This window comes from Pygocentrus nattereri, chromosome 5 (assembly GCF_015220715.1).
Source record: "Pygocentrus nattereri isolate fPygNat1 chromosome 5, fPygNat1.pri, whole genome shotgun sequence".
In the NCBI taxonomy this organism is placed as follows: Eukaryota; Metazoa; Chordata; class Actinopteri; order Characiformes; family Serrasalmidae; genus Pygocentrus; species Pygocentrus nattereri.
The window spans coordinates 25,059,472-25,087,038 of NC_051215.1; the positions used below are offsets into that span (position 1 = coordinate 25,059,472).

At 41.5% G+C, this 27,567-nt stretch overlaps 1 protein-coding gene across 2 annotated transcripts; it reads right to left on the reverse strand.

The window, feature by feature from the left end:
* Nucleotides 1-12,027: 12,027 nt before the first annotated feature.
* On the reverse strand, nucleotides 12,028-19,727 carry polh (polymerase (DNA directed), eta). Of its 2 annotated transcripts, none has more exons than XM_017694101.2 (11): nucleotides 19,710-19,727; nucleotides 19,266-19,457; nucleotides 18,908-19,042; nucleotides 18,597-18,826; nucleotides 17,122-17,294; nucleotides 16,913-17,016; nucleotides 16,716-16,835; nucleotides 14,203-14,326; nucleotides 14,042-14,107; nucleotides 13,782-13,954; nucleotides 12,028-13,054 (listed from the first exon to the last, which is right to left on the reverse strand). In XM_017694101.2, exons 2-11 carry the CDS (start codon nucleotides 19,400-19,402, stop codon nucleotides 12,247-12,249), a joined length of 2,070 nt encoding a protein of 689 aa, XP_017549590.1. In that variant the 5' UTR covers nucleotides 19,403-19,457; nucleotides 19,710-19,727; the 3' UTR covers nucleotides 12,028-12,246. The 2 variants fall into 2 exon arrangements, with proteins under 2 accessions (XP_017549590.1, XP_017549589.1); XM_017694100.1 differs by lacking the exon at nucleotides 19,710-19,727 and adding an exon at nucleotides 19,583-19,673.
* Nucleotides 19,728-27,567: the final 7,840 nt, after the last annotated feature.

The following is a 27,567-nucleotide window of genomic DNA, read 5'->3' on the forward strand; positions in this document are numbered from 1 at the left end:
GATGTAAAATGGTGCTTTGTAGAGAAGCTTACTGACTAAATATTTGCATAGGATCTATAATAATTGCAATTTTCTCAACTATAAAAATGACCAGTGATTTTTTTTTTTATTCAGTTTTATATGTAATTTTGATAATGGTAAACGCAAAAGTATGTTGTCTTTGAGTGCTGTTTTGCCCATATGACTCCCTGCTTGTGCTCCTCGATCATTAATGGATTAAAATAAGTTTTAGGCCATCTCAAAACTATCATAAAACAACGTCTCTGTTATCATATTTGTAATCATTTTATGTAATAACTGTCCCTGCGGGAGCTTGTAAAGACATTGGACTCTTCAGATGTCTGGTTCCTATCACCATCACTGTGGTATGTTTCTCTAAAACAGCATTTCACACTGAACCACTCTGAATGACTTTCTGTATATCCTAACATTAAAAATGTACAGAAATGTAGAAATATTGGTGGAATTTCCCTTCCCTCTCTAAGGGGTTGGCTTTGGGCTCTGACAGCCAAGTTATGGATATGCTGCTTTAGCATTTTGTGGTTGTGTGGGCTTTACTGTTGTTGAATATCACTACATCACAAACGTCACCTGCCTTTAAGTCACCATATAACCAGATATGTGCTCTGGTCTACACTTAAGTGCTTTAGTCGCTCAGGAAATTACACGTGCTCCTAGGAATGCATTCCACATCCTTTTTACCCTCCAAAGTAGGAGAAGGACTTGATGTTGTGCTGCTTCAAAGGGTTAAAGCTTGCCTCACAGGTATACGTCGTCTACTGCTCTTCTACTGATTATGCAAAATGGATGGCAGGCCGCGGAGAGGCCTCCTCCTGCTGTTGTTTCACTGTTCGTACTCTCTCATGTTGTTTTCCTTAGTTACTGATGCCACAATGTTAAACTGAGGGGCTCTATCATAGTGCCTTAGGTCGCCTATCGAAGCCCATAGATCTCACAGCTCTCTCAGAACCTGACTTGGTGCTACACCTTTTGATATTTAAGATGACGAGCTGGGGGTTGACACATTAGTTTCCAAACCCCCCGAAGCTTCGTCGGCCTTAAGAGCTGTGGCTAGAGCCAATTCATGCATGTGTAGTTTTACTTGCCTAGTACCACGTTAGAGCACGTTAGTCTGTTCCTACTGTTATTCTCATGCAATTTTAGAAGGAAGAAAAAAAAGAATGTATTTAAACCAAAAACATTTAAAGAGGAAAAACAGACAGCATCAGTGTTTTTGTTTTACCGATTTGTAGTGGTTTCTAGTTTTTATTCAGCCACCTATTTTTGAACTGCACCTCATTTATAATATCAATATTTGTCACTTTTCTGGCTTTATGTGCTGGAAGTTTTTTTTTTTTCTCAATTATTTTTAAATATTTTAAGATTTAGACTTTTTGTGAATTTGAGTATTTATGTACAAATCAGTTTGTATATTATGGTGTACATAAATAAAATGTTTATGATCTATTTTGTCAATGTCGTTTGTCTTCAGTTGTCGTGAAAAGTACAGAAACACTGGAATGTTTGTGTTTCTGACGCAAAGAACACAGAGGAAATGATGAAACAGGCTGCCAGTCTTTGTCATTGAGACTAAAAGCTGATGTAAAGGGCTGCAATCGCACACAATCGTCAGGTACCTCATTTGTCCTTACACAATAACAACAATACACAGTCACTGCTCTCATGCAAATGTGAAAGCATATCTCACATTACATACAAATGGACTTTGAGTGCATCAGCTCACCTGAGAAATGAGCAGTCCATAAATTTGTCACCTCGCTGCCATTTCTGTCATTAGATGACTTTTCTCTCTGAGCAGGATTCATGCTTTCATTTCTCATCTTCTATTTTTCCTAAAGCAATAAAGTCCCAGTGTTTTACGAAGGAATGAGCAGAACGTGTTTACAGGAAATGTAGTTTTGCCAAGTGCTCATCATTGGCTGGTGGTCTCTGTGTGGTGAGATCAGTTTTAACACTTGCACAGCTGTAGGAAATGACCTGTTTTTCCCATTCTAAATCTTTTGTTGACTGAAAAGTTGACTGAAATTCATTGTAGACATTATATAAGATAAATTTAAAAGGTCAGAACAACTTTTTTTATAAAATGTCTAAAAACTTGTGATTAATTGTACTTTTCAACTCAAGTAATATAATTTACTATATATACACACACACACACACACACACACACACACACACACACACACACACACACACACACACACACACACACATATATACATATATATATATATATATATATATATATATATATATATATATATATATATATATATATATATATATATATATATATATATTACACACACACATACATACACACACACATGTAGATGTTGCCTCAGTGTCGCTGCTGGACTGAGAATAGTCCACCAACGAAAAATATCCAGCGAAAAGTGTCCTGTGGGCAGCATCCTATGACTACTGATGAAGGACTAGAGGATGACCAACACAAACTGTGCAGCAGATGAGCTATCGTCTCTGACTTTACATCAACAAGGTGGACCAACAAGGTAGGAGTGTCTAAAACATTGAGTGGACAGTGAGTGGACACAGTGTTTAAAAACTCCAGCAGTGCTGTGTCTGATCCACTCATACCAGCACAACACACACTAACACAACACCACGATGTCAGTGTTACTGCAGTGCTGAGAATGATCCGGCACCCAAATAGTACCTGCTTTGTGAAGGTCCATGGGGGTCCTGACCACTGAAGCACAGGGTAAAAGGAGGCTAACAAAGTATCAGAGAAACTGATGGACTACAGTCTGAAACTGTAGAACTACAAACTGCAGCTATAGAGTAAGTGGAGCTGATAAAGTGGACAATGAGCTGAGAAACAAGGAGGTGGTCATAATGTTATGACTGATCGTGTTTATTGTGCTTATGGTATTTCAGGGGTCCCAAACTTTTTGTGGGACATTGTGATAGGTGTAATCGGCTGTGTGGCAAAAAAAGTGGTATTTGGGATTTAAACTGTTTATCGGATTATTTTTCCTCCCTTTGCCCTATTTATCTGTGTCAATGAACATGTCAGTGCCATCAGAATGACAAGTCCTTGTGTCATTGTGTACAGATAAGACAGTCAAATGGCTTAGTCATGTTGTCAGTATAACAGTGTACTCTGGAGGGAGGTTCTGATATAAACTATGGCTAAAATTTTGATGACAATTATTGTAAATTGTAGGTTACACCTTAGTGTATGTGGGAGATTGATGCAAGAGACTGGACAAGATTCACATTTACTCTTTTATTGTTTGTACTGTAATTTGTTGACATATGTCATTGCAATGCAGAAAGGAAAAGTCAGCACTGCAGAGCACAAAGAAAAAAAAATTAAAAAACAAAAGTACAAATGTGAACATAGGACAATCTCCTTAGGGAAAACTGTACATGCAGTGCAATAGGAATTACAGTGCAGTCTTCCTACACCTCCTGACGTTCCAGTCTGTTGGGCCACAAATTCTCATCCACATCACAACGAATATCTTCTCTTTTGATGCAGCGTGGAAAGAATCTTTTAGAGTTTCTTATCCAGGCATCTGCTGTGATGTCATCACACGCTGCATCCATGGCAGCCAGAAGGGTCATCTGTGTATGTGGCTGACGATTATATACTTTCCATCTCCATGCTGAGAAAAATTCCTCAATGGGGTTAAGGAATGGGGAGTAGGGTAGTAGAAACTCCATCAGCATCCTACTGTGGGTCGCAAACCATTGCCTGATGATGTTGGAGTGATGGAAACTAACATTGTCCTAAACTATGATGTACTTTGGCAAGTCATCTCCAATCTGATCCCTCTCTTGTTCAGGGATCCCTGTAGAGAGTGTCTGAAAAGGTGACAAGATGCTCTGTACTGTATGGCCCAATAATGGGAATATGCGTTAGCACACCATTCTCAGAGATAGCAGGACCCATGGTTATGTTCCCACCCCGTTGGCCTGGCACATCAACTGTAGCTCTGTGGCTGATGATATTTCGACCACGCCTTCTGAGTTTTGTTAGTTGAAGTCAGCCTCATCCATGTAGATGAAGCTGTGAGGTGATTTACTTGCTTCCAGTTCCATTATACGCTATATCCAGAAGACACACAACGAGTTTTATGAATTACATGCGTTTTTATTATGGACAAGATACAGTTACATCAAATGTATACAGCACATATTGCATCTTCTTTTCTGCAGCCATAGCAAATGTGTCAAGGTCGCACTCACTGTACTGTATATCACTACACGATGTTGTACTGTTTACTGTGAGGTACAGTTACTGCATGCTCATGCATGTTTTACCTGTACATACTGGCAGCACAGCTCCTTCACTCTTTCACCATTCCTTTCAAATGGAATAGTGTACAGCATCTTCATATTCATTTGGTGTCTTTTCAGCACCCTGTCAATGGTTGACATGCTGACTGTTTGGATGTTTTCAAAGATGTTGGTGTCCTCTATAACGGCACTCTTTATCTCCCTTAGTGTTATGGCATTGTTTTCAACAACCATGGTGCCAATAGCATCCTCCTGATCAGGTGAATTTGTCTTGCAGTTCTATGTGGAAAAAATAGTAATGCAAAACACAGAATTGAGTAAGATATCACTGTATAAAGTACACTTACTGTATATTGTAAAATGCAAATGGGATACTGTAATATTGTATGATGCATTACAGAAAGTATACAGTATTACAGTACAGTGCCTATTGTTAGATTACATACCTGTTATGTGTGAATAATTGAGGACACAGTTGTTCTCCCAACATTTGGCTGCATCCTTCAACCAGCCTCAGCCTTTGTAAGCCCATGATTGAGAACGTGGTCTACAAGCGAGGCTCTTATCTCATCAGGAACACGCATATGTCCTTGGCATCTTCTGCCTCTTCCTCTGTTTTGCCTCCCAACTCCTCCGTCTTCCTCTTCTCTCTGGCTGTTGACCCCATCTAATTGCTTGTCCTTCCATTGTCAGACATTGTAACATTGTGTTGTGCTCCAGCTATATATATACATATATATATATATATATATATATATATATATATATATATATATATATATATATATATATATACTTGCCAGTTGATGGTTCATGAGATGCACCTTCATTAGTGAAAGTCAAGATTCACCTAGGAGCAATTTACCACTTAAGGACAGATTTAGGAAAAAGGTCTAATGGAAATGTATAGAAATATGCTTCACATATTATGACAACTTGTTCATCCATTTTGCATGTAAAGACTTATGCTATGAACTAATGCCTAAATGTTGAGGGGGGTGAGACTCAGCAGAGACCCATATAATACATTTTGATCAACGTGATATAAGCAATTGATAACGTAGGAAACAGCAGAGAATTGTACTTAATCATTTGCATATATGTACCAAAGCATTTGCAACTTATTCAAAGAACCTAAAATTTAAATTTGTCACTTCACTCAGCTGGCAGAGCGGCCTTGCCCAGCAGCACAAGGTCTACCCAGTCAGTCCTTGGATTTGAACCTACAACCTTGCGGTTGCTGACTCACCTCTCCTACCACAAGCCGCCATTTTATGCTTAAGTTAAAGGCGTGTTTATTCCTTTACATATAAAGATATCTTACATATCTTAAAGATACAGTAATAAGAGCAGCCTGCTTGAATCAAAGCGATAAAGAAATGATGGCCATGTTAATATGAATTATGACTGATTCGGTACATAAAACCACACAAATAAGTGGATTCTTTATATTTCCTTTGGCGTGGCGACAGTAAAGTCAGTGACGTTTATGTAATATAATCTATTTTACAAATATAGAACCCGTTCTATTACTGTATGTTTGTTTTACTGTGTGTTTAGTGTGTGAGGAATTAAAGTGGAAATGATGCACTGATTTATCAATGTTTCTACATAACTGGAAGGTTGAGATGTAAGATTCAGAGTGGGCTGGTTTGAAATGCTCTCTTCAAAAGACGTACCAAGTTTCCAGGTGGTGGTGATAGGAACCAGACATCTGAGGAGTTATTACAGAAAGTTATTAGATGAAATGATGAAGACGCTGCCTGGCACCTGTAAGGCTGTTTTATGACAATGTTGAGATTTTCTGCAATGATAGGTTAAGAGCGCAGGTGTGCAGCGTGTTATACAGTAAAATAATCCACAAAGAAAACATGAAGCATAAGCAGCATGACATATAAAACCCCAGAAGGTTCACTGGTGGTTCTGGATGGTAAATAAAATCACTGTATTGATGTTGTAGTCACTGTGACCCCTGGTTCCTATCACCGCCACTGTAAAGAAATCTGAGTCAGCAAGTTTCTCCACATTAAACCTTTTTATATCAAAGCACTCTGAAAGACTTTTTACATCTCAACCACTTAATTGTTTAAAAATTCTAAAGAAACAATAATCAGTGAAATGCCCCCTTTAATGTAACTTTCTGGGAGGCCAGGTCAAACATCCTTAAGGGCCAACTCAGGCTGCCGCAGTCGAGTTGAAATGCTGTGCCTCCTAGTGACAGCACATAAGAATCACAACCCTTACACATTACAAAAACAGGACACATCCACATGATCTTTTTAAAATGTTTTAAAAGTTTTTAAGAGGCTTCACTTTAATATTCTCATGTTTTTGCAAATTTGCAGTTTTTCAGTGCTTTCAAAGGAATAGTCGGTCACATGCCTTCCCCATTTTCCCCAGTCTAAACAAAACAGTAACAAAACACACGACAATGTAAAACTGCCTAAGAAAGTGCTCTGGCAGTAACTCTCTCTGTGGCTCTTTTTTCTTTAAGGTTAAGCTTTTTTGAAGAAGGAATCCAGAGTGGAGACGCCATCCGCTGCTTTGACTCTCTTTGCCTGTGGTCCAGCCTGGGTTTTGGACCTGCTCTTTCCACATGAAGACTGGGGTGTTCCAGCCCTGAGGGCGTCGCTGGAGGAGGCAGAGGTTGATGATGAGGAGGAGAAGGAGTTCTGCAGATCCAGAGCAAAGTGATAGTCAGTGTGTTCTGGCATTTCCCACATCAACGCTTCTTGAGTGTATGTGCAGATAAATTACCCTTATATCTGTATTTAAAATCTACGGAGCCCCGCCGGTGACATCCTGTAGAAATAAAAAATAATGTGTGGCCACGCCTTATTAATGACTGGGAATGAGATCCTAATGTGTGGCCATGACTTAGCATGGCGTGGGAACGAGATCACAGCTTACTAAGTCATAGCCATGCATTAGGAACTCGTTCCTATGCTTTACTAAGTTGTGGCCACAAATTAATCATCTCATTCCCACACCTTACTAAGTCGTGGCCACACATTGTTATTATTTACACAGGATGTCACCAGCAGGGCGCCGTAAAAACCTCTTAAGCAGGGCTGTTACAAGATAATTAGGTCATGGCCACGACTTAGTAAGGCATGGAAATGAGATCCTAATAAATGGCCACGCATTAGGATCTTGTTTCCATATGTTAATACAGTGTGGCCAGACATTATTTTATTGTTATTTTAAAATAACAAGCTAATTATCTAGAGATCATAAGACAATAACTTTGTTGTCTTGAGGTCACAAGATAATTGATGACTTGTTATCTCAAGAAAACAACTTTATCCCGAGATAATTAGCTTGTTATTTCAAGATAACGGTTGCAAGTTGTAACGAGACAACTAACTTATTATTTCAAGATAACCACTTTATCTCCAGATAATTAAATTATCTCAGGATAACAACTTTATCTTAAGATCAAGATAATTAACTCGTTGTCTTAGGATAGCAGCTTTTGTTATCTTTAGATAACAAGACAATAAACTCGTGATCTCAACATACAATCCAGAAAATTATACCGACCTTATGGCCTCGCGGGACTTTCCTACTTTTCACCTGAATTTCTTTGCAATAAATTCAGTTCCACTTTATTCCCTTTAAGCTCTGATTCTTCAGCCTGAAGCTCACAGACTGTATATATCTGTACATTCTTGTCGATGTTGTCAACGTCCACCCTTCGTCTTTTTCCTTCGGGGAAGAAGAGCCGTCAGGTGGGTAGTGGTGGGGAGGTCGCCCTGCTGCAGGTGAGCTTTGTGTAATTCAGCGACGGTGAAAGTCGTTCGGAGAGGTTTAATGTGACATGGTTGGTTGTAGGGGGTACCAGGGGTCGCCATGTCTACAAAACTGAAAGGATGTGGGGGGTTTTTAGGATTTCTGCTGTGTGAATAAATAATTTACCAAACAAATTCAAGTTCTCAATTCCTTCAATTTTCCCCTCTCAAGATGAGCCCACAATGTCCTCCTAAGTAAACATGCGCTAATTAGGAATTTGAATTGTTAGCTTCTACGTGTTCATTCAGATTCCGTGATAAATGAGTTCAAGTTCAAGTTCAAGTTCAAAGTGTTTATTGTCATATGTACAGAGGAAACAGGTTTCCTTATATACAATGAAAAGCTTACTTTGCTCCTCGCTAAGAATGCCAGGTATAACATTAAAAATACAAAAGAGTATATATACAACCATATATATTAATCAAGAAACAGTGCAATGTATAAATTACAGTGGTATGGATGGATAGTGCTGTGCCTTGCCGGGAACAGGATTATCTGCAGCAGAAATGAGTAGTAAAGTGCAATAGTGCAATTGTAAACATGTGCTACAGTTAAAGTGACAGTAGTTGCAGGTTATTCCTGAGGAAAGTGTTCTTTACCAGTGGGGTACACATCACACGTCTGTACCTAAGTCTGGCAGGCCGAAGTGGGAATAGTTATTTCTGGTTCAGAACTCTGATTGCGGTGGGGAAGAAGGAGTTCTTTAGTCTGGAGGTCTTGCACATCATGCTCCTATACCTCCGGCCTGAGGGCAGAGGTTTGAACAGACCGTGCTGGGGGTGGGTGGGGTCTTTGATGATGGAGGCAGCTTTCCTTTGGACTCTATGGTTGTAAATGTTCTGCAGAGAGTGCAGTGGAGAATTGGTGATCTTCTCTGCAGTCTTCACCACTCTCTGTAGGCATTTACGATCCATCACGGTCAAGCTGCCATACCACACGGTGATGCAGCTGGTCAGGAGGCTCTCAATGACGCAGTTGTAGAAGTTGCTGAGGATCACCGGAGACATCCCAAACCTCCTCAGCCTCCTCAGGAAGTACAGCCGCTGTTGAGTCTTTCTGACTAGCTGCTTGGTGTTCAGTGACCATGTGAGGTCTTCACTGATGTGGCCACCCAGGTATTTAAAGCTGCTCACCCTTTCCACCTCGAGCTCCCGGATGAAAAGTGGCCGATGAGGTCTCCTCTCCTTCCTCATGTCCACTATCAGCTCCTTTGTCTTGTCCGTGTTGAGGATGAGGTTGTTGTCATCACACCATGACACCAGTCTGGTCACCTCCCTTCTGTAGGCTGCTTCATCTCCACCAGTGATACGTCCTATCACTGCTGTGTCGTCAGCAAACTTCAGGATGATGTTGTCCTTGTGGGAGGCGACACAGTCATGGGTGAACAGGGTGTAGAGAATAGGGCTGAGGACGCAGCCCTGTGGAGTGCCGATGTAGGTGGTGATGCTGGCTGAAGTCCTGTTGCTGATCCTGACAGACTGGGGCCTGCCAGTCAGAAAGTCCAAAAGCCAGTCACAGAGGGTGGGGTGCAGGCCGAGTGTGGAGAGTTTGTGGGTGAGTTTGTGTGGGATGACTGTATTGAAGGCTGAGCTGTAGTCAACAAAGAGCATCCTGATGTAGGAGTCTTTGTTTTCCAGGTGGGAGAGGGAGTAGTGAAGGGCAGCAGCGACTGCGTCCGAGGTGGATCTGTTGTGGCGGTAGGCGTACTGCAGGGGGTCCAGTGTGTCCGGTATGCTGTCTTGTATGTGGGCCAGCACCACTCTCTCAAAGCACTTCATAATGATTGGAGTGAGTGCTACTGGTCTGTAGTCATTCAGGCTGGTGGGGGGGGCTCTTCTTAGGGATGGGGACAGTGACTGTCCTTTTGTAGCAGGTGGGAACAATGCTCTGGCTGAGAGAGAGATTGAAAATGGAGGTCAGTACATTAGCCAGCTCGTTCGCACATGCTCTGAGGGCCCGCCCAGGAATCTTGTCTGGTCCTGGTGCCTTGCGGGGGTTGATCTTTCTCAGAGCTCTGCAAACCTGGCCTGTTGATACTGACAGAGGGGGGGACAGGGGTTGTGTGGGCTGTGTGTGTGTGAGCCTCTCGGTGCTAGTGCTGGAGGTTTCGAAGCGGGTGTAGAAGGTGATGAGGTCGTCCGGTAGGCTGTCTGTGGAGCTGATGTTGCTGGTGATGGTCCTGTATTCTGTGATGTGTTGTAGGCCTTGCCACATCTGCCTGGAGTCAGTGATGTCTTCAATTAGAAACAGTAAACAGTCGAGCTGACAGATGCTTTTATACCGTTCATCGCTGACTGGGTGAATACAGCTGCCGTACAAACGCTCTTTCAATCTCCGCTTTCCAGAGCTCGTGTCGCTTGGCGTTACCGGAGCCGGTTATGAGGAGCCCGGCCGCTTCCTATTTCAACAGGACTGCTAACCAGCAGAGGGCGCCCGTGAGTGAGTCCTCAATAGATGGAAGTGAATGGAGCTCAAAACAAGAAGCTAAAATAGTTTCTAATCACTCGCCCAGAACTTTCCTTTAGTTTTAGAAAGTAGACGGATGTATTTCACTAAAACAACTAAGAAAACTCACCTGCATGTTTCCTTTTACTACAGCAAACGGGTTTCGGGCAGGAGGCGGGCTTTACTGCTCGATTGATGGGCGAGCGGAGCAGCTCATTGGCTGTTCGCGCTCACTGACGTCATGAATGATGCGCCGTTTTAAACCCCTATAACTCTTAAAAATATAACAGCGATGTTAACGTGATTTATTATATTCACTGTTCAGGAAATAATTGTATTATTTTACGTTAAAAATGTTTCAGCTTTTCTATGATTTTGCTCAAATGCTCCGTATCAACCCACTCATTTCGGACTTGCTCTGGAGCGCCCTCTAGTGTTTGGGACAACCGGAAGACCTTGAAGTGCAGGAATTCTCCTCTCTACAAATGTCCTGTTACCTTTTCAATGAATCCGCCCAAGGACCTGATTCCTCTCAAAGGGAACGTGAATTTCAGGGGGAACTGAATCTGATACAACACCGGCGTTAGCACAGCTGCAGCTGCAGGCCAGTAACTACAAAAGCACCCTAGCCTGTGCACACTGATCTCAGTTGAGAAAGCAGTTCTGACAGGAAACACCGAAGTGATCCTGGAGTTTATACTGAAAATACCTTTTAGGCCAAAACCATAAACAAAACAATGGCTCAGGTGTCGAGCAACGCATTCATATTCGTCTTGTGTAATAACTTAACGGCATGTGGCTTCTAGAACCTTTAAATGCTTCCGACGTCTGGCTCCTAGTGCTATAATAGTGACCAACTCTGACTGTAAATTTCTCTAGAAACACTGAATGATTTTGTTCACATCTAAAACACCAAATGTCTGAGTAATTGTGCAAACTAGGTGGAGTTCCCCTTTATAATAGACCAATATTGGGCAGCACCAGTCTAGTGGAAATGATCTGGTTCATAGGAATCACATACCTTACCCGTGACAAACACAAGACACATCATCTTCTTAAAACAAATTGTCCAAGTTCTTTTAATGTCTTTAGTTTATTAAGCTTATAATATCCTCAAGAATTCTTCACCTGAGAAATTGTCATGTAGCATTTTCATTATAAGTGAGATATAAATTACATTAAAAACTATTTAGATTTGATCAGTGCTTTCAAAGCAATAGTCCATCACATGCCTATTTGCTCATTTTCTCCAGTCTGAGAAAATATAGCAATGTAAAACTGTCTTATTTGTCACTTAAACTGTCACTTTATTGTTTCTTTAGAATTTTTAAACAATAATCAGTGAAATGCCCCCTTTAATGTAACTTTCTGGGAGGCCAGATCAAACATCCTTAAGGGCCAACTCAGGGCTGCCGCAGTCGAGTTGAAATGCTGTGCCTCCTAGTGACAGCACATAAGAATCACAACCCTTACACATTACAAAAACAGGACATCCACATGATCTTTTTAAAATGTTTTAAAAGTTTTTAAGAGGCTTCACTTTAATATTCTCATGTTTTTGCAAATTTGCAGTTTTTCAGTGCTTTCAAAGGAATAGTCGGTCACATGCCTTCCCCATTTTCCCCAGTCTAAACAAAACAGTAACAAAACACACGACAATGTAAAACTGCCTAAGAAAGTGCTCTGGCAGTAACTCTCTCTGTGGCTCTTTTTTCTTTAAGGTTAAGCTTTTTTGAAGAAGGAATCCAGAGTGGAGACGCCATCCGCTGCTTTGACTCTCTTTGCCTGTGGTCCAGCCTGGGTTTTGGACCTGCTCTTTCCACGTGAAGACTGGGGTGTTCCAGCCCTGAGGGCGTCGCTGGAGGAGGCAGAGGTTGACGATGAGGAGGAGAAGGAGTTCTGCAGATCCAGAGCAAAGTGATAGTCAGTGTGTTCTGGCATTTCCCACATCAACACTTCTTGTCCGCAGCGTTCACAAGTGTGAAAATCCTCTTTTGTGTCTTTAAAGCCGGAGCGTTCAGGACGGCTTGTATCATCCGGTACAGTTTCTGTAGATGAGGAGTACGACCCTCCTGAAGAACCCTGAAGAACCCTGTCTGAGCCAGCAGTGCTTTCCTTCACCCAGTCAGACTCTTTGCTATGTGGGTTCCCGTTCACCACCTCCGTGTTTTTCTCCAAACTCTTCCTCTGGAAGAAAGATGAAATCGCAGTATTAGACCCTCCTGCTGCTTTCTGAGCAGAAGGGCTGGAGCCGTTCTCCAAAAGAGGAGCACAGGAAGATGAAGCAGGGTCATTAAGTTCTTCCTTTTTCAAGGTTCTCTCTGCCTTCTTCTTTTCAGCAGATTTCTGGAAAAGGGTCTGGATGGCCCCTGGCTTCTTAGCTGCTGGTTCTGTTTTAGATGGCGACTGAGTGGGGGCCTGGAGACACTGTGTTGCTGCCACATCACTGCTGAGGAAACTGGCAATTCCTCCTGATGATGTTTCGCTGAACTTGCTGGCAGACAGATGGAGACAGGTGAGGGCTGGAGACCTGTGAGGACAAACAAAGGCATACAAGGTGCATCAGCTACTGGATTTCAGGCCAAAACCTGGGCTCAGGGAACAATACCTTGTTTTTATGTATAATGCTCAACTACACTGTAAATGAGGGTCAACCTCAATGTACTCAAAGGTTTAAATAAAGGCTGATTGCTGAACAGGAAAGCTAGTGTCACATGATGTGGTATACTTACAGGACAGGAAATTGCCCTGTATGTATATGTTCTTATGAATCTTTGTTGACAAATAATTGCATTTAAAAAAATGTTTCATAAATACCTTATCTTGTTGGACATGTACATTTTTGTATTACCTGTCAAGCAGCCCCTCGGTGGCTTGTTCATGTATAAATAATCGTAACACCCGATTTCCTGTTATGTGAAAGACCCAATCCGCTTAACTCTTAATATAATAATAATAATATATAACTAATAATAGCATTTTGATCCTTCATATGTGGAATATGGATAAAGTGCACTTAAAATCCAAAAACAGGTTACCAGTATCATCTAAAAAAAAGGTATTTTAAAGTATTAATTATTGGTTGTAAAATTGTTTTGAACTGAAATCTTTCAAACTGAAACTAAAATGAACACGCCTTTTACTGATTAAAGAACGCATTCAATACCTTACACCCCTTTTACATCTTTCATTCCTAATTTGCACTGTTAGTATGTTTATGTTACTTCCTTTAGGAGGTATAAGGAGTAAGTACTCACCACGCCTCCTGATGGCTGCCTGCAATATTGAGGCTCTTAATGATGGCAAAGCTGTCAGCGGAGATTTTAGAGACTTCATATCTTGCCAGAGCACAGCAGCGGGAGAAACTGCACGGCCTCTTATCTCCAGCCTGACGGACACCCACGGTCAGCAACTTGGCCACCCGACTGTTCTACAGAGTAAGGATTAAAGACATCTGTATGACAGGAGATGGTGGGACAGACTGAATATGAAAAAGCTTCTACAGAACAGCTCTTACCATATCGCGATCCTTATTTAGTCTCTCCTCCAGCTCCAGGGCGAGCTGGTGGAGCCAGTGCTGGACCTGAAAAGGAGAAAGGGGAAAGAGATGAAGAGTGCATGAAAATCAGGCTGTGTAAATAATGGATATGCTGTATTATACATTAACAGAATCATTACCTGAGTTTTTGTAGCCAGAGCAGTCTTTCCTGGAAAATTCTTGCTGCAGCCGATGGATTTGGGGAGCTGTCTGGGCTTCACCGGCTCAAACTCAATCCCTCTGCACAAGTCATACAGCCACTGCCTGAAGGACGACATAACATTTGATTCAAGTCATCCACACAGCCTCACACATTTACTAAGGTAAGGCCTAGCAGCGGTTAGCAGCATTTGGTGAGAAAAACACGCTAAAGGAGCTGCTTACCTGAACGGCTGAGCTACCACTGTGTGGTTACTTACAGTCTGCGTTAATGTTATTAAGAGAGCAGAAAGAACCCTTGGCCTCTTGGAGCAACGATAGCATTTAACCTCAATTTAGCCTTTAGCATAGCAGCCCACTAGCAGAGCCTGTGTGTCCACTAGCTCGCCTGTAGCGCACCTCCATCGGTCACCTGTATCGTTCTGTTGCTTCAACCAAGCCAGAAAAAACACTCAAAAGTTGTTGATACTGACACCGTGAAAGATGGTGATATTTACTAAAGTGGCGCTCAGAGATGCAGCACAAGTGAACAAGACGCACAAGTGAAATGACTCGAGAAATTTGGATCTGAAACAAAATTCAGTTTTTGAGCCAAAGAAGCTGCTGTGTAAACACCACAGGTTTCTTTGTATATTGTTCAGCTCTGATTTTAACTGTTCTGCAAAATAGATATTTTACATTTGCGCAAGTTGTTAAACATGGTTCTTATTACCAATTATGTAACAGCTAGTACTAAATATATACAGTAAATAAGAATAACATTTGAAGCATCTAATAAACATAATCCAACATATAAATCCCATCTAGTGAAAGAGTTTGTTTTATTTGTGATGAACATAGATTTCACCAAAATAAAATATTTGAGAAAACATAAGTGTATAAATATCAGGACACATGTGAGTTAGGTTAGATAGAGTTAGTATTAGTATTGGTACTCTGTATCAGCTGATAGTAAAGGATCAGGTATCGCTATCGGAAGGGGAAAAGTAGAATCGGTGCACCTCTAGTTAGTCCCTGTTTATATGAGTTCTACTGTGATCCAATTAAGACAAGACGTTTACATTCGCCCTTTTCAGATGCAGCTTTCGCGTACAGATATTGATCTGATTTCATTTACCTGTGAAACTATACTGTCTTTTATATCAGGCCGGTGTGGCGCCAGAGCAGAATAGGCAAAGTCTATACACAGGCCTGTCACAATAAATACATAATAATTTAATAAATTACTTGAGCTGATCGCAATTACTTACGCTAACCCCAGCTATTTTCAACAGGTGTTAACTTTCCCAATCATATGTTTACATTGCAAAAATGGATTATGTTTCATCCACTGGGTTCAGGTAAATCCACATAAATAATAAGAATCATCAGAAGAAGAAGGAGGTTACGTTTATACAGCTCCTTACAGTCGCATTACAGAGGCATAAAGAAAAAACAGTGAGCAGAAGGATGAAAATATGGAGAAAAAGGTAGGTGTTAAGTTGACCTTTGAAGGAAGAAAGGGAGGGACAGTCCTAAGAGATTATTTTAATTTGTTGCATAGTTTGGGGGCCATGATGCTGAAAGATCTGATTTCAGCAGTGACCAGACTAAATTTTGTGACAGATAAACAACCTGTATCAGAAGACCTGAGTGTTCAGGCATTATAGATGCAGGCGCTCATTCAAGATAATCTGGTGTTGGCCATCTGTATGTTAGCAGGAGGAGTTTAAACTGGATGTGAAGCAGGACAGATAACCAGAGTTGGGGCAGTATGAGCTGATTTTAGAGGGAGAGAGAAAGAGAGAGGGGGATAGAGAGTGTTCTAGCAGCTGAGTTTTGCAAATACTGAAGAGGGCAGATGGTTTTGTTTGGGACACCAATGGGAAGGCAGTTGCAAGAATCTAAGCAAGATGATATAAAAGCATGAATGAGAGTTTCATTATCTTTCATGCAGAGGAAGAAGCAAAGATGAGCAACATTAAGGAGATGAAAAAAAAAAGGTGTTTTGAACTGAAAGCTAATATGAGGTTCTAAAGAAAGGACACGATCAAAACGTACACCTATGTTACAAACTACATTTGAAGGTTTAACAGTCTCGCCGTCAAGGTTAAGTGTGGAATCAGTGGAATTTGCAATCACAGACAGAGTAAAATTTTAGTTTAATCAGTGTTTAAGAAAGTTAATATTCATCCTTTAGAGGTCATTTGTCAAGACAGATCATAAGTCTTATAATAAAAATTAAAATAAATAAATAAATAAAATAACACACCAGAACTTCTGGCTTGGTGCTTTAGTACGTTTAGAGGGCAGGGTTGACTCATTTTCTTTTTGATTTTTTGCTTGAGCTCAAGGGTTGAATGGTCCTTTCAAAAACAAGGAGGTCTCACATACTTTATCCAATTATTAGTATTATAGTAGTATTTTTCCTTCTGCTCACTTGACTGGACTCATCAGTGCTGTGGCTATTTCCTCTGACATCACAGACTCAATCCCTTTGCCTAGTAGCTCTTACCCAGTCTTTTCTCCAAAGTTCTCCTCCAGCTGTGAGCGTGTAAACTCTGTTAGTTCTCCCATGTTCTCCACCCCTAAAGTCTCTGTGATGGAAACCCCCAGCTTTCCTCCCAGGTTACGACTGAAAGACAACCACACAGCTCCATCACACATTGCGACTTCGTACAACCAGACAGTCTTATTTGTTAAGAATCATACATTTTACTGATGGGCAGAGTCCTGAAGAGCTCGGATACTGATCCTAGAGGCAGGATGGTCTGTCGATTGGGCTTGTTGAGGCCACATGCAAGTTTGGCCAATACCTGCAATCAGAGTTTTTCCACTTAAGGCTACATGTTGACAGTTTTCAGAACTACAAAGAAATGTGCTGTGAATCTTCAACTGTTTCCAAAAAGTAAAGCGGTCACCTTATTGTGAGAAATGCCTGCAGAGCAGCGGAACCCAGTGTGTTCCTCCACAGCGGCCCGCATTTCCTCCACTATCAGCGCCCCCACAGCCAACCACAGCTCTGCACAGTCCATCTGAGAACAGGGGGGCAGCGTGTCCAGCCACTGCTGCAGACCCAGAGACCTCTTTTTCTCTATATATATACAGATAAGAGGAGTATCAGTGAAACTTCAGCAACTACAAACAGCAACAGATGTTATTTTGCTCTCTTCCTCTTCCACTAAAATATTTTGCACAATTTCCCCCATGGCTGAGCAGCTGCATCTAAGCCTTACATCATCAAGCGCAATGCAGTGGAGACGTGTTCTCTGGATTGATGAATCATGCCTCTGTGTCTGGCAATTCAATGGACGAGTCTGGGTTTGGCGGTTGCCAGGACAACAGTACTTGTCTGACTGCATTGTGCCAAGTGTAAAGTTTGGTGGAGGAGGGATTATGGTGTGGGGTTGTTTTTCAGGAGTTGGGCTCGGCCCCTTAGTTCCATTGATTGAACTCTTAATGCTGCAGCACCAAGAGATTTTGGACAATTTCATGCTCCCAACTCTGTGGGAACAGTTTGGGGCAAAACACCCAAAAGCTGCACAGTTTGAGGATGTAATGTCATATGTAAAGCACACTACGCTTGGAATTTTACTGTTTGTTGCTGAACTTATACAATCAAAACATCTTTTGGTTGAGGTTCCTTCTGCTGTGTTCACTGCTTTTGTGATTTCCCTTTTTTAATATTTGATTGTTAAGACTTACATATTTAATAACAGATAAACTATTTCACTTGCCATTTTGGAATCCGTGACAGAAACCATACAAAAAAAAAGTCTGGGTTCTTTCCCTTTAACAATGCCAAAAAAAAAGCTACCCGAGTGCTTCCTCACCATGTGAGGAAGTCTGAGTTACTTTGGAGAAAATGCAATTTGTATTTTCAAAAAATGACCCCCAAGTTTGAAATCATTGACATGCTGCTGTCTTTTGACCGTTCAACTGACTAAATGTTGCACTAATTGGGATTAATAACTTTAAGAATAATTATTATGCAGTTTCTATTTCAAAGTTACAAAATTTTAGTTTGTGCAATTGTGTTATTTTATAATGTAATATAATACTGATCCAGGTGGCTGTAGTCCCAATCTCTACTATTTATGAATGCCTACGTATCAGCATCAGCAGATACATGAAAAATACTGCATATTGACATCGGACCACAACCGCCACATCAGTACCTCTCTCTTCGGTTGATAAAAGCTATTACTTGTAATGTACATTAGTCACGTGGCTCCAGCACAAAAGTACAGAAACAAACTTTAGGTTCAAAATGTGCCTTGAATGATCAACATTTAAGAAAAAGGGAAATACTGTGGGGAAAACTGAGGCTCTAGATTCTGAGAAACAGTCTACAATCGGTCAAAATACCATTTTCCACATGATACTGATAACACACCTTTGTCCACGAACACATCTCCAGTTTGTGAAAGCTCTGCGGTGCTAAGAGGAAAGCCTTGGACGTAAGAGGTCTTCAGAAGGTGGGGTTCGATCCGTTCAGTCCTCAGGTCCTTCAGTCTTTCCTGTACACTGGCAGTGAGGTCCATGTAGGCTTCATCAATACTGGCTCTCTCAATGACCGCAAAGCGGGACATCACCTCAATCACCTCCACGCTGGCTTCCCTGTAACTGTCCACAAAGAGAAGCTTCAAGCTGCTGAACGCTGCGGTGGGAAAGAACTCGGTGGACAGAAAACTCATGGGAGCTTACTGGGTAAGATCAGCCTTTCCATGAGACTCTCTCACTCGAGCCACCTGAAGATCTGGACACAGTTTCTTAGCGTCATCTGCCCACATATTTCTAGTGACACCGTGGGCTCTGGCTTCGTAACTGACAGCTATGATACTGAAAATGATCATACACAACAACAACAACAACAACGTCAGTGACTGGAAATCACAGAGGAAAATGTTCCACACGTTCATGTAACACACAATTCAATACCACTTTATTTAATATGCATTAATTGGTCTTTTTTCAGCAGAACATTAAATTAGGCAGATATTAAGACAGAAAAACGTTTCATTAAGTGAACTAGAGCTTTATAGCTCAGCACTAGTGATCTCACCCTCCTCCCCTCCAGGACTTGTACTGAGCTACGACGCAGGGTTTGTTCCTCAGCTCGGGCTTCATTCTCTGCTCCACCTGCACATAAAAGCAGTCCATGTCCACCAGGGCGACCACTCTGTCCTTACCCAACTCCATCACACCGCTCAGGAAGGGTCAGTGTGGAGACACTGGCTGCTGGTCAGTCTTTCCGCTAGAAAACCGGAGAAAAACACACACAGAGTTCACCCGCAGAAAGCTTCCCCACTCTCACTGCGGGATCTGAACTAGCAGAGGTTATTCAGAAGATTCGTGAAACGTTAAAACCCTAAAATTCACATTTCTGTGCCAAACATTTCGCGCCTTAGTTACGACCGCTGCTTCTTCTTCCTTATGGCGGTTGTTTAACAACGTTTAGCGCACGACCGCCACCTACAGGAAAGGAGTTTGAGTGCGGATAACTTACCCTTATATCTGTATTTAGAAACATCTTAAGCAAGTCTGTTACCATTAGATAATAAACACACAGCCTTATAGTCAACGCCGCCCACCTGTTCTTAGAGCGGTCAGGTCGCCCCCTGCTTTAGGTTAACACGTATTAAAGGGAAACTCCGCCGCTTTTTCAAAAGTTCTGGATAATTTTAGTGATTAAGAAATTTACACCCTGTCCGGACTCAAGAGCACCCCGTCCTCTGTCCTCCGCTCCAAAGTCCCAGGCGATGTGGAAAAGCGTTACTAATTCATTAATGTTAAGTTAAAGTTTTAGTTTTAATCTAGTCTCTTCTCTTATGTCAAAAAAGCATTCTTGTAAAAAGTCAAAGAAAGATGAAAAGCCAAACTTCAGCCGCAGGTTCAGTTTTTAAAGGAAGGAAACGGCTTTCTTCGTTTACTAAGTTCCAACTGATAAGGTGGCTCCAAAAATGCAAAGACAATACAAACACATTTTACTTTATATCCCTCTGGGTGAGTTTATCACCCCTCCCTGGGGTGATTTCATCACACCTCCTTTTTTAATGTCCCTGGACTCAAGTTCTGATTCCCAATATGTCTAATTTTCCTGAGATGTCTGTTAACCATTATTTCTTTTTATTATTAATTTTCTCGGCCTTGTTTTATCAGGTCTTCCTGTCCTCCCTGAAGCCGTTGTTTGTAACACTTTCTTATTAATTTGGCTGAAAGACCGGTTCTTACCACCCCTTATCAGCTAGTCTTCCTATTCCCAGCCAGCTTCTACTGTACATGCAGTGTTTTCTCACTCTCCCTGACCTTCCAGCTGTTTTCCTACCACAAAGGCTCCTTTCCTTACAATACCCTGCTTTATGTCTTTCCAAGCTAATGATTATTACAAAACTTTTAATAATTAGGATTCATGGACAATTTTCTTGACAACCCTCAGATTTCTTTACAGTGGTGGCGATAGGAACCAGGGGTCTCCTAGACTGCAACATAAAAACCTACACACATCTTCTGAGTTTCTATATGAAATGGTGATGAAATTGTCTCGCAACACCCTGCATGTATCCCTCCGCCATGGTTTTATATTAAGCTTATTTCATTTAGTAAGCAGTCATTTTGCTCCTTAATCTGTGTAGATATTTATAAAAAATGAGCATCTTGTTATACCTGAAGTTAGGTTGTTTTTTGCCAGCTGCTTGTTCGCATTTTCCTGCTGCACTGTTTAAGGTGGAATGGGAAAACTCGAACAAGAAGCTGGCGAGTAAGAACTTTGGTTGAGTAATAAGGAAGTCGTGGCCGATTAAACCTGAGACTCGTCATCTCTCAATATAACTGAATTTCACAAGCGGATCTGGACCGCCCCAATATGGCGGTCGCGCAGACGTATCGCCTCCCATACAGAACAACAGGCGACATATGTATGTGCACTGTACTGTCAAAAAAGTGGTATTACAACAAAGTGGAAGTGATTGGGAACGATAGCAACTCAGCCACAAAGTATTAGGCTGCATAAAATGGCAGAGACACAAAGTGCACAGAGGTCACCAACTTTCTGCAGAGTCAATCACTACGACCTCCAAACTTCATGTGGCCTTCAGATCAGCTCAAGAACAGCGTAGAGAGCTTCACAGAATGGGTTTCTATGGCTGAGCAGCTGCATCCAAGCCTTACATCACCAAGCGTAATGCAAAGTGTCGAATGCAGTGATGTAAAGCGCCGCCACTGGACTCTAGAGCAGTGGAGACGTGTTCTCTGGAGTGACCAATCACGCTTCTCCATCTGGAAATCCCATTGACGAGTCTGAGTTTCCTGGTTGCCAGGAGAACGGTACTTGTCTGTATTGTGCCAAGTGTAAAGTTCGGTGGAGGGGGGATTATGGTGTGGGTTGTTTTTCAGGAGTTAGGCTCGGCCTCTTAGCTCCAGAGAAAGGAACTCTTAATGCTTCAGCACAATTTCATGCTCGCAACTTCGCGGGAACTGTTCAGGGGTGGCCCCTTCCTGTTCCAACATGACTGCGCACCAGTGCACGAAGCAAGGTCCATAAAGACATGGATGAGTGAGTTTGGTGTGGAAGAACTTGACTGGCCTGCAGACTTCACAAATGCGCTTCTGGAAGATCGGTCAAAAATTCCCATAAACACACTCCTAACCCTTGTGGAATGCCTAAGAATGGGATGTCACTCAAGATCATATGTGTGTGAAAGTAGACGAGCGAATACTTTTAGCACTGTAGTGTATATCTAAGGGTATATCCTTCTTGTTAACACCAGATTAGGGATGCTCTTAAGTACTGAATTGTAATGTTTCTGGTTGCAATGCAAGCTATATTTATGGGGGGGGGCACTTTTAATAAGTGCCCAATGGCCTATATTCAAGTCAAATCAAGAGGCTTTTATTGTTATTCCATCTATGTACAAGTACACAGTGCGTTGAAATTATGTTCCTCCAGGAACAACAAGGAACAAAAAGTACAAAGTGCAAATGTGCAGACATCGTGTGCAAACAAAAAAAATGAAGCTAGAAACAATGAAATAAATATGATAAATGAAACAGACATTAGACACAGTAAACAGACAGGACAGTGCAGCACCGACACAGCACTCATTTCTGGACATGAGGTAGTGGAATAAGCAGTAGCAGGCAGACTAATTTATGATTTTAAGAATTTATAACTTTAATAGTGTGTTTAGCAGCTACACAGATGAGTTTAAAAGGCTCTCCATACTTATAGTGATTTAAAAAACATGAAGAGACAACGTTTATTGTGGTTTTGCCTTTTGCCGGTGTTGCACCTGATCCAGCTCCCCCTGAAATTCACATCCCTCTTTACAAATCAAGTTCTCAGGTATGCACATTCACTGAACAGAAATCAGTGCCAATGCAAATTTCAGTGCTGTATACTCACTGTATATTTCAGTAGTGAGTAAACTGATGCAGACTGATTAGTAGTCGGCGATATAACTGTAACAAGATGGCGCAATATAAAATTGCCATTTACTGAAATCTTCAACCCTGGGGCTGTTAATGCACTGCTTATGGCAAATCTGTTATATAAATATATTACACATTTCAATCTTTGCCTCAATTTTCCTCCAGAAAAATCTATTTTAGCAGTTTTTTGGGGCAGTTCCTCAGGACAGGCAGTAATGCTGGTTGATCATTTCCGTCTGTTGGGTCCAAAGTGCACTTTCCTTGGCTGAACCGTTGAACCTGATATTCTTCCAGTTCATGAAGACTGAAGGTTCTGTTGTTGTGACTCACTAACAGTTTGAGAACACAATATAAAAACATAATAAACATTGTCTGGCAACATATTATTTACAAAATAAACTCCCAAATGAATAGATTATTAAAAAGGCTACAAAGTTTTAAAAACAGCATTAACATAACACTATAATGGGATCTTACGCCACCTGGAATATTTCTGTTGTTTGTAAATCGCAGTAATAGATACAGATACAGTCTGTATGTAGCTACATTCAGATATGGGCATGGTGTCTTGGACTACACTGTGATACTGTTGTGTCGCACCATTAAACATCCTATTTAGGCTAGACACTTAAAAATGATGGGACTTAGCACTCAATTACTGCAGCTTATATACACTGTACTGCTGCTGTCAGAGCACTGCTGTTTACATCTGTTACTGCGACATGCACTTTATGAACCGCTGCTCTCCATACTTGCACATACAACTTTATTTTTCTTTCAACTTTGCACACACACTCACTGGCCACTTTATTACACCTGTTCAGTTGCTTGTTAACACAAATAGCTAATCAGCCAATCACATGTCTGCAACTCAATGCATTTAGGCATGTAGAGGTGGTCAAGATAACTTGTTGAAGTGCAGACTGAGCATCAGAATGGGGGGAAGAAAGGGGATTTAAGTGACTTTGAACGTGGCGTGGTTGTTGGTGCCAGACGGGCTGGCCTTAGAATTTCAGAAACTGCTGATCTACTGGGATTTTCACGCACAACCATCTCTAGGGTTTACAGAGAATGGTCAAAAAAGAGGAAATATCCAGTGAGCAGCAGTTGTGTGGACGAAAATGCATTGTTGATGTGAGAGGTCAGAGGAGAATGGGCAGACTGGGTCGAGATGATAGAAAGACAACAGGAACTCAAATAAACAATCAAAATCTCTGAGGAATGTTTCCAACACCTTGTTGAAAGTATTTCATGAAGAATTAAGGCAGTTCTGAAGGTAAAAGGGGGTTACCTAAAGTGGCCAGTGAGTGTATAACTGTGCTTTTTTACTTTTGTTTTTAGTGCATTTCTACTTATTCAGTGTATTTACTATATTCTTATACTTTCTATATATTTTAATAAGATTATATTTGTTGAATGGAGGAACAGCAAAGTAAGAATTTTATTGTACAGTGTAACTGCCTGTGTCTGCCATGCATATGACAATAAAACTCTTGAATCTTAAGGTGGAAATGATGCTCTGCACTGTTTTTGTTGTTGTGTGCAATACTAGTTTCATCTGGAGATCAACAACAATACGTCAGGCATCCATCACACAAATACAACATCCGGTTTATTCCACCAATGTGGTCGACACCAAAAGTTGGAAAAATCTAACTTTTCATGGAATGTTCTGCTCTATGCTTTTGCATAGAAACACCACATCGTTAATCAAACCTTACTGTTTTAAATAAACGATGAAGGATACAAAAACCAAAAACCATTGAGGACACCAAAAGATTGATTTAAGACCACCAAATTCACAATCTCCCACCAAACGTGCTCCCCTAATATAGTGAGGGAGGTTATAAAGGCATGATCACCTCCACTGTGAGGAATTCTGGCTCAGAGAGTTTCTCAAGAACAAAGCATTTCACATCAGACCTCCCCAAAAGACTTTGTTTTCAACCTCAACCATTTAGTTACGTAATAAATGTAATTTAGTTCATAAGACAGTGTTTTGTGTTTTGTGAACAAACACTAAAACCTTTTATTGTTTAATGTGAAAAAGAACGGCAGACTGCCACGTGCAGTGCCTCATTTGGATGTGCCTGAAGTCTTGAAGCTCGACTTCCCTACGTTTCTCCTACAAATGGGCCTTGAGCTTGTTTGGAGGTTCTAGCAGGGATGACAGCTACTTCTATACCAGCGACGCTCGTCAGCCGGGAACACGTCCTCTTCCACCGAGCGCGGGGCTTCGGGAGGGACACTCATGGAGCGGTGAGGGAGGAAGGGGACACCCGCCTAGCCAGCCAGATCAGCCGAATCAACCCTAGCGATCAATGGGGTGACAGATGTCGCAGCCAGATCGCCCTCACATCCACCAGCCTCAGTACTCGGCTCGGCTTATATATCCCGACCCGCCAGCAGTGTTCACGATGACGATGAGGAACGGACCAAATCGGGATTTCGTGCGATCGAAACCTGTTTTATCTCCGAACGTGACTCTTTTGGTAAGAGGCGTAAGTATTTCAGTTCAAATCTTTGTGTTTTAACGAGAAGTGTGAGTTTTTCCCAGCGAGCTCCGCTGCTATGCAAATTTATGGCGCCGCCATTGGCTCAGAGTCCAGCCCGCAGCAGCGCTGGGCCCCGCCTTAGAGAGCGCGCGAGGAACTTGATCCGCATGCGCACGCTCGTGGGTGACGTACGCGAGTCACGTACGAGCGCGCGCTGGAAATTCGGACTTCTATATGATGAAATGCGTCATTAGCGATGTAAACACGCAGTACAACGCAGTTCGAGTGTTTCTGTACCTTCTGCATCTCTAAGAGTTGGTGATGTTAATTTGTGGAACAAAATGTGTTAAAAGTCTTTGTTTGGTTTTCAGAGCGAAGGTTTGGGAACTTCATTCAGGCTTTATGGAGGATATGTGGGACATAGCGGCTCCTTTAAGGCTGACCTTCTATATAATGTCCAGTTGCTGCTAAAGTTAAAGGAACCCATTGTAATATTATCTGGAACCTCTTTAGTGATTTTTTAACATAACACATTTAAATTCGAAGCTGTTTTTAGAGGCTGAAACTATTGGCCATCTATTTTTTAAATGCTCGCATGTTCGCTTGTTTTGGTCTGATATTCATACTTGCTTGTCGTTAAAAATGGACCGTATTCCTCCCCGGGGTGGCTAATGCTGGGGCTAAAGACGCTGCAGTTAGGCCACTGGCTAAAACTGCTTTTCATATCATGCTAATGACGTGTTTATAACCCTGTTCAAAGGTGGGTAGTAACTAGTTCCATTTACTCAGGTACATGTACTTCAGTGAAATATCGATGGATCTTTACTCTCCTGGGTATTTGCAAATCATATTACATTCAAAAACGTGCTTTGTTTTTTTTAGACCAAATAATGGCAAAAAGAGAAGAAGAGAGCTGCACAATCTTCAATTCATATGCTGATAAATGCTGCGTGTAGTAAAAAAGTATCACTACTTTTACTTGAGTATTTATTTGGGCTCCATACCACCTATGAGCCTGATCATGAACAGGGTCAGTCTTTTGATGCTGCTTCAGTATAGCTGCAGCCTCAGATAGCAGTATTCCTCCACATACTTGCAGTGATAATAGCATAGCAGGTACAGTGGATCTTGTGATTATTTTGGATAAATATTATACACATATCCCTCCTTCACTGCATTCTTACGCACCTCTGTCACTACAAAATACGGAAAAATGTATAGAAATGTTAAAAAACTGTACATATATACCTCGGTTCTTGCTTTTTTAACTTCTCTTATTTTGCTCCCTTGTGCTCTCTGTTTTTTTCACTTGACCGTTTTTTTTTTCTTTTAAAAACCTTCTTTCTCTCGTTTACTGTGGGCAATATAGATACCTCCTTCCTTCTTGTGTTCGATTGTGCTGTAGGCATCATTACCATCAATGCTGTTTAAGCTTTGTCCGTCGAGATGTGTATCTATTTGTACGGAGCCCTGCTGTTTACATGCTGTATATAGAATTATAACGCGCGACCACGACTCAGAGAAGCATGGGAATGTGATAATTAAGTCCTCGCCACAGCTTCATAAGGCATGACCTCGTTCCTATTAGTAGTACTATCTAAATACTCTGCAATGTCTTCTGGTTTTCTCAAACACTAGAGGGCGCTCCCGAGTCCAAAATGAATGGGTTGATTTGGAGCATTTGGGCAAAATCATAGTTTAGAAAAGCTTAAACATTTTTAATGTAAAGAATGCATTCATTTCCTGAACACAGAGCAACATTAAGCATTTTAACACCGCTGTTATATTTTAAGAGCTTTTAAACGCGAGCTATAGGAGTTTAAAACGGCGCGTGTATGTCCATGACGTCATGTGAGCGCGAACAGCCAATGAGCTGCTCCGCTCGCCCATCAATCATCCCGCTCTAGCAGTAAAGCCCGCCTCCTGCTGCCCGAAACCAGTTTGCTGTAGTAAAAGGAAAAATGCAGGTGAGTTTTCTTAGTTGTTTTTAGTGAAATACATCCTTCTACTTTCTAAAATTAAAGGAAAGTTCTTGGCGAGTGATTAGAAACTATTTTAGCCTTTCGTTTTTGTTAAGCTCCATTCACTCCTATTCATTGAGGACTCACTCGCGGGCGCCCTCTGCTGTTTAGCAGTCCTGTTGTTATAACAGAAGGAAGAGAAAGTGGCCAGGCTCCTCATAAGAGTTTTTATTTTGCATTCAATACGATGCCGTCCATAAATATAAGTCATCACGAAGCAGCGTTTTATCAGCTGCTGTCCTCACGTTTCATATAACCTTATTTCACATTACCGGCTATGCCAGAGTTTAGACGAGTTCTCTGGTTCAGCAAATCTTGACCCAAAATCACATGCGTGGTTTAGCCCTCAGCCATTGGCTACGACGAAATTAATATTCATGAGGCAAAGTTTCTCATTGGTTAAAAGGCAGTGTGTGCGTTG

What these genes read in the sequence shown, in the direction of transcription:
- polh (XM_017694101.2), bottom strand. Translation starts at nt 19,402, where the DNA reads ATGGAGTTGGGTAAGGACAGAGTGGTCGCCCTGGTGGACATGGACTGC. An exon ending in AGATGTGTTCGTGGACAAAG is followed by an intron (nt 17,295 to 18,596) that starts GTGTGTTATCAG and finishes GTATATATATAG; the next exon opens with AGAAAAAGAGGTCTCTGGGT. An exon ending in ACTCTGCCCATCAGTAAAAT is followed by an intron (nt 16,836 to 16,912) that starts GTATGATTCTTA and finishes GTTGTCTTTCAG; the next exon opens with TCGTAACCTGGGAGGAAAGC.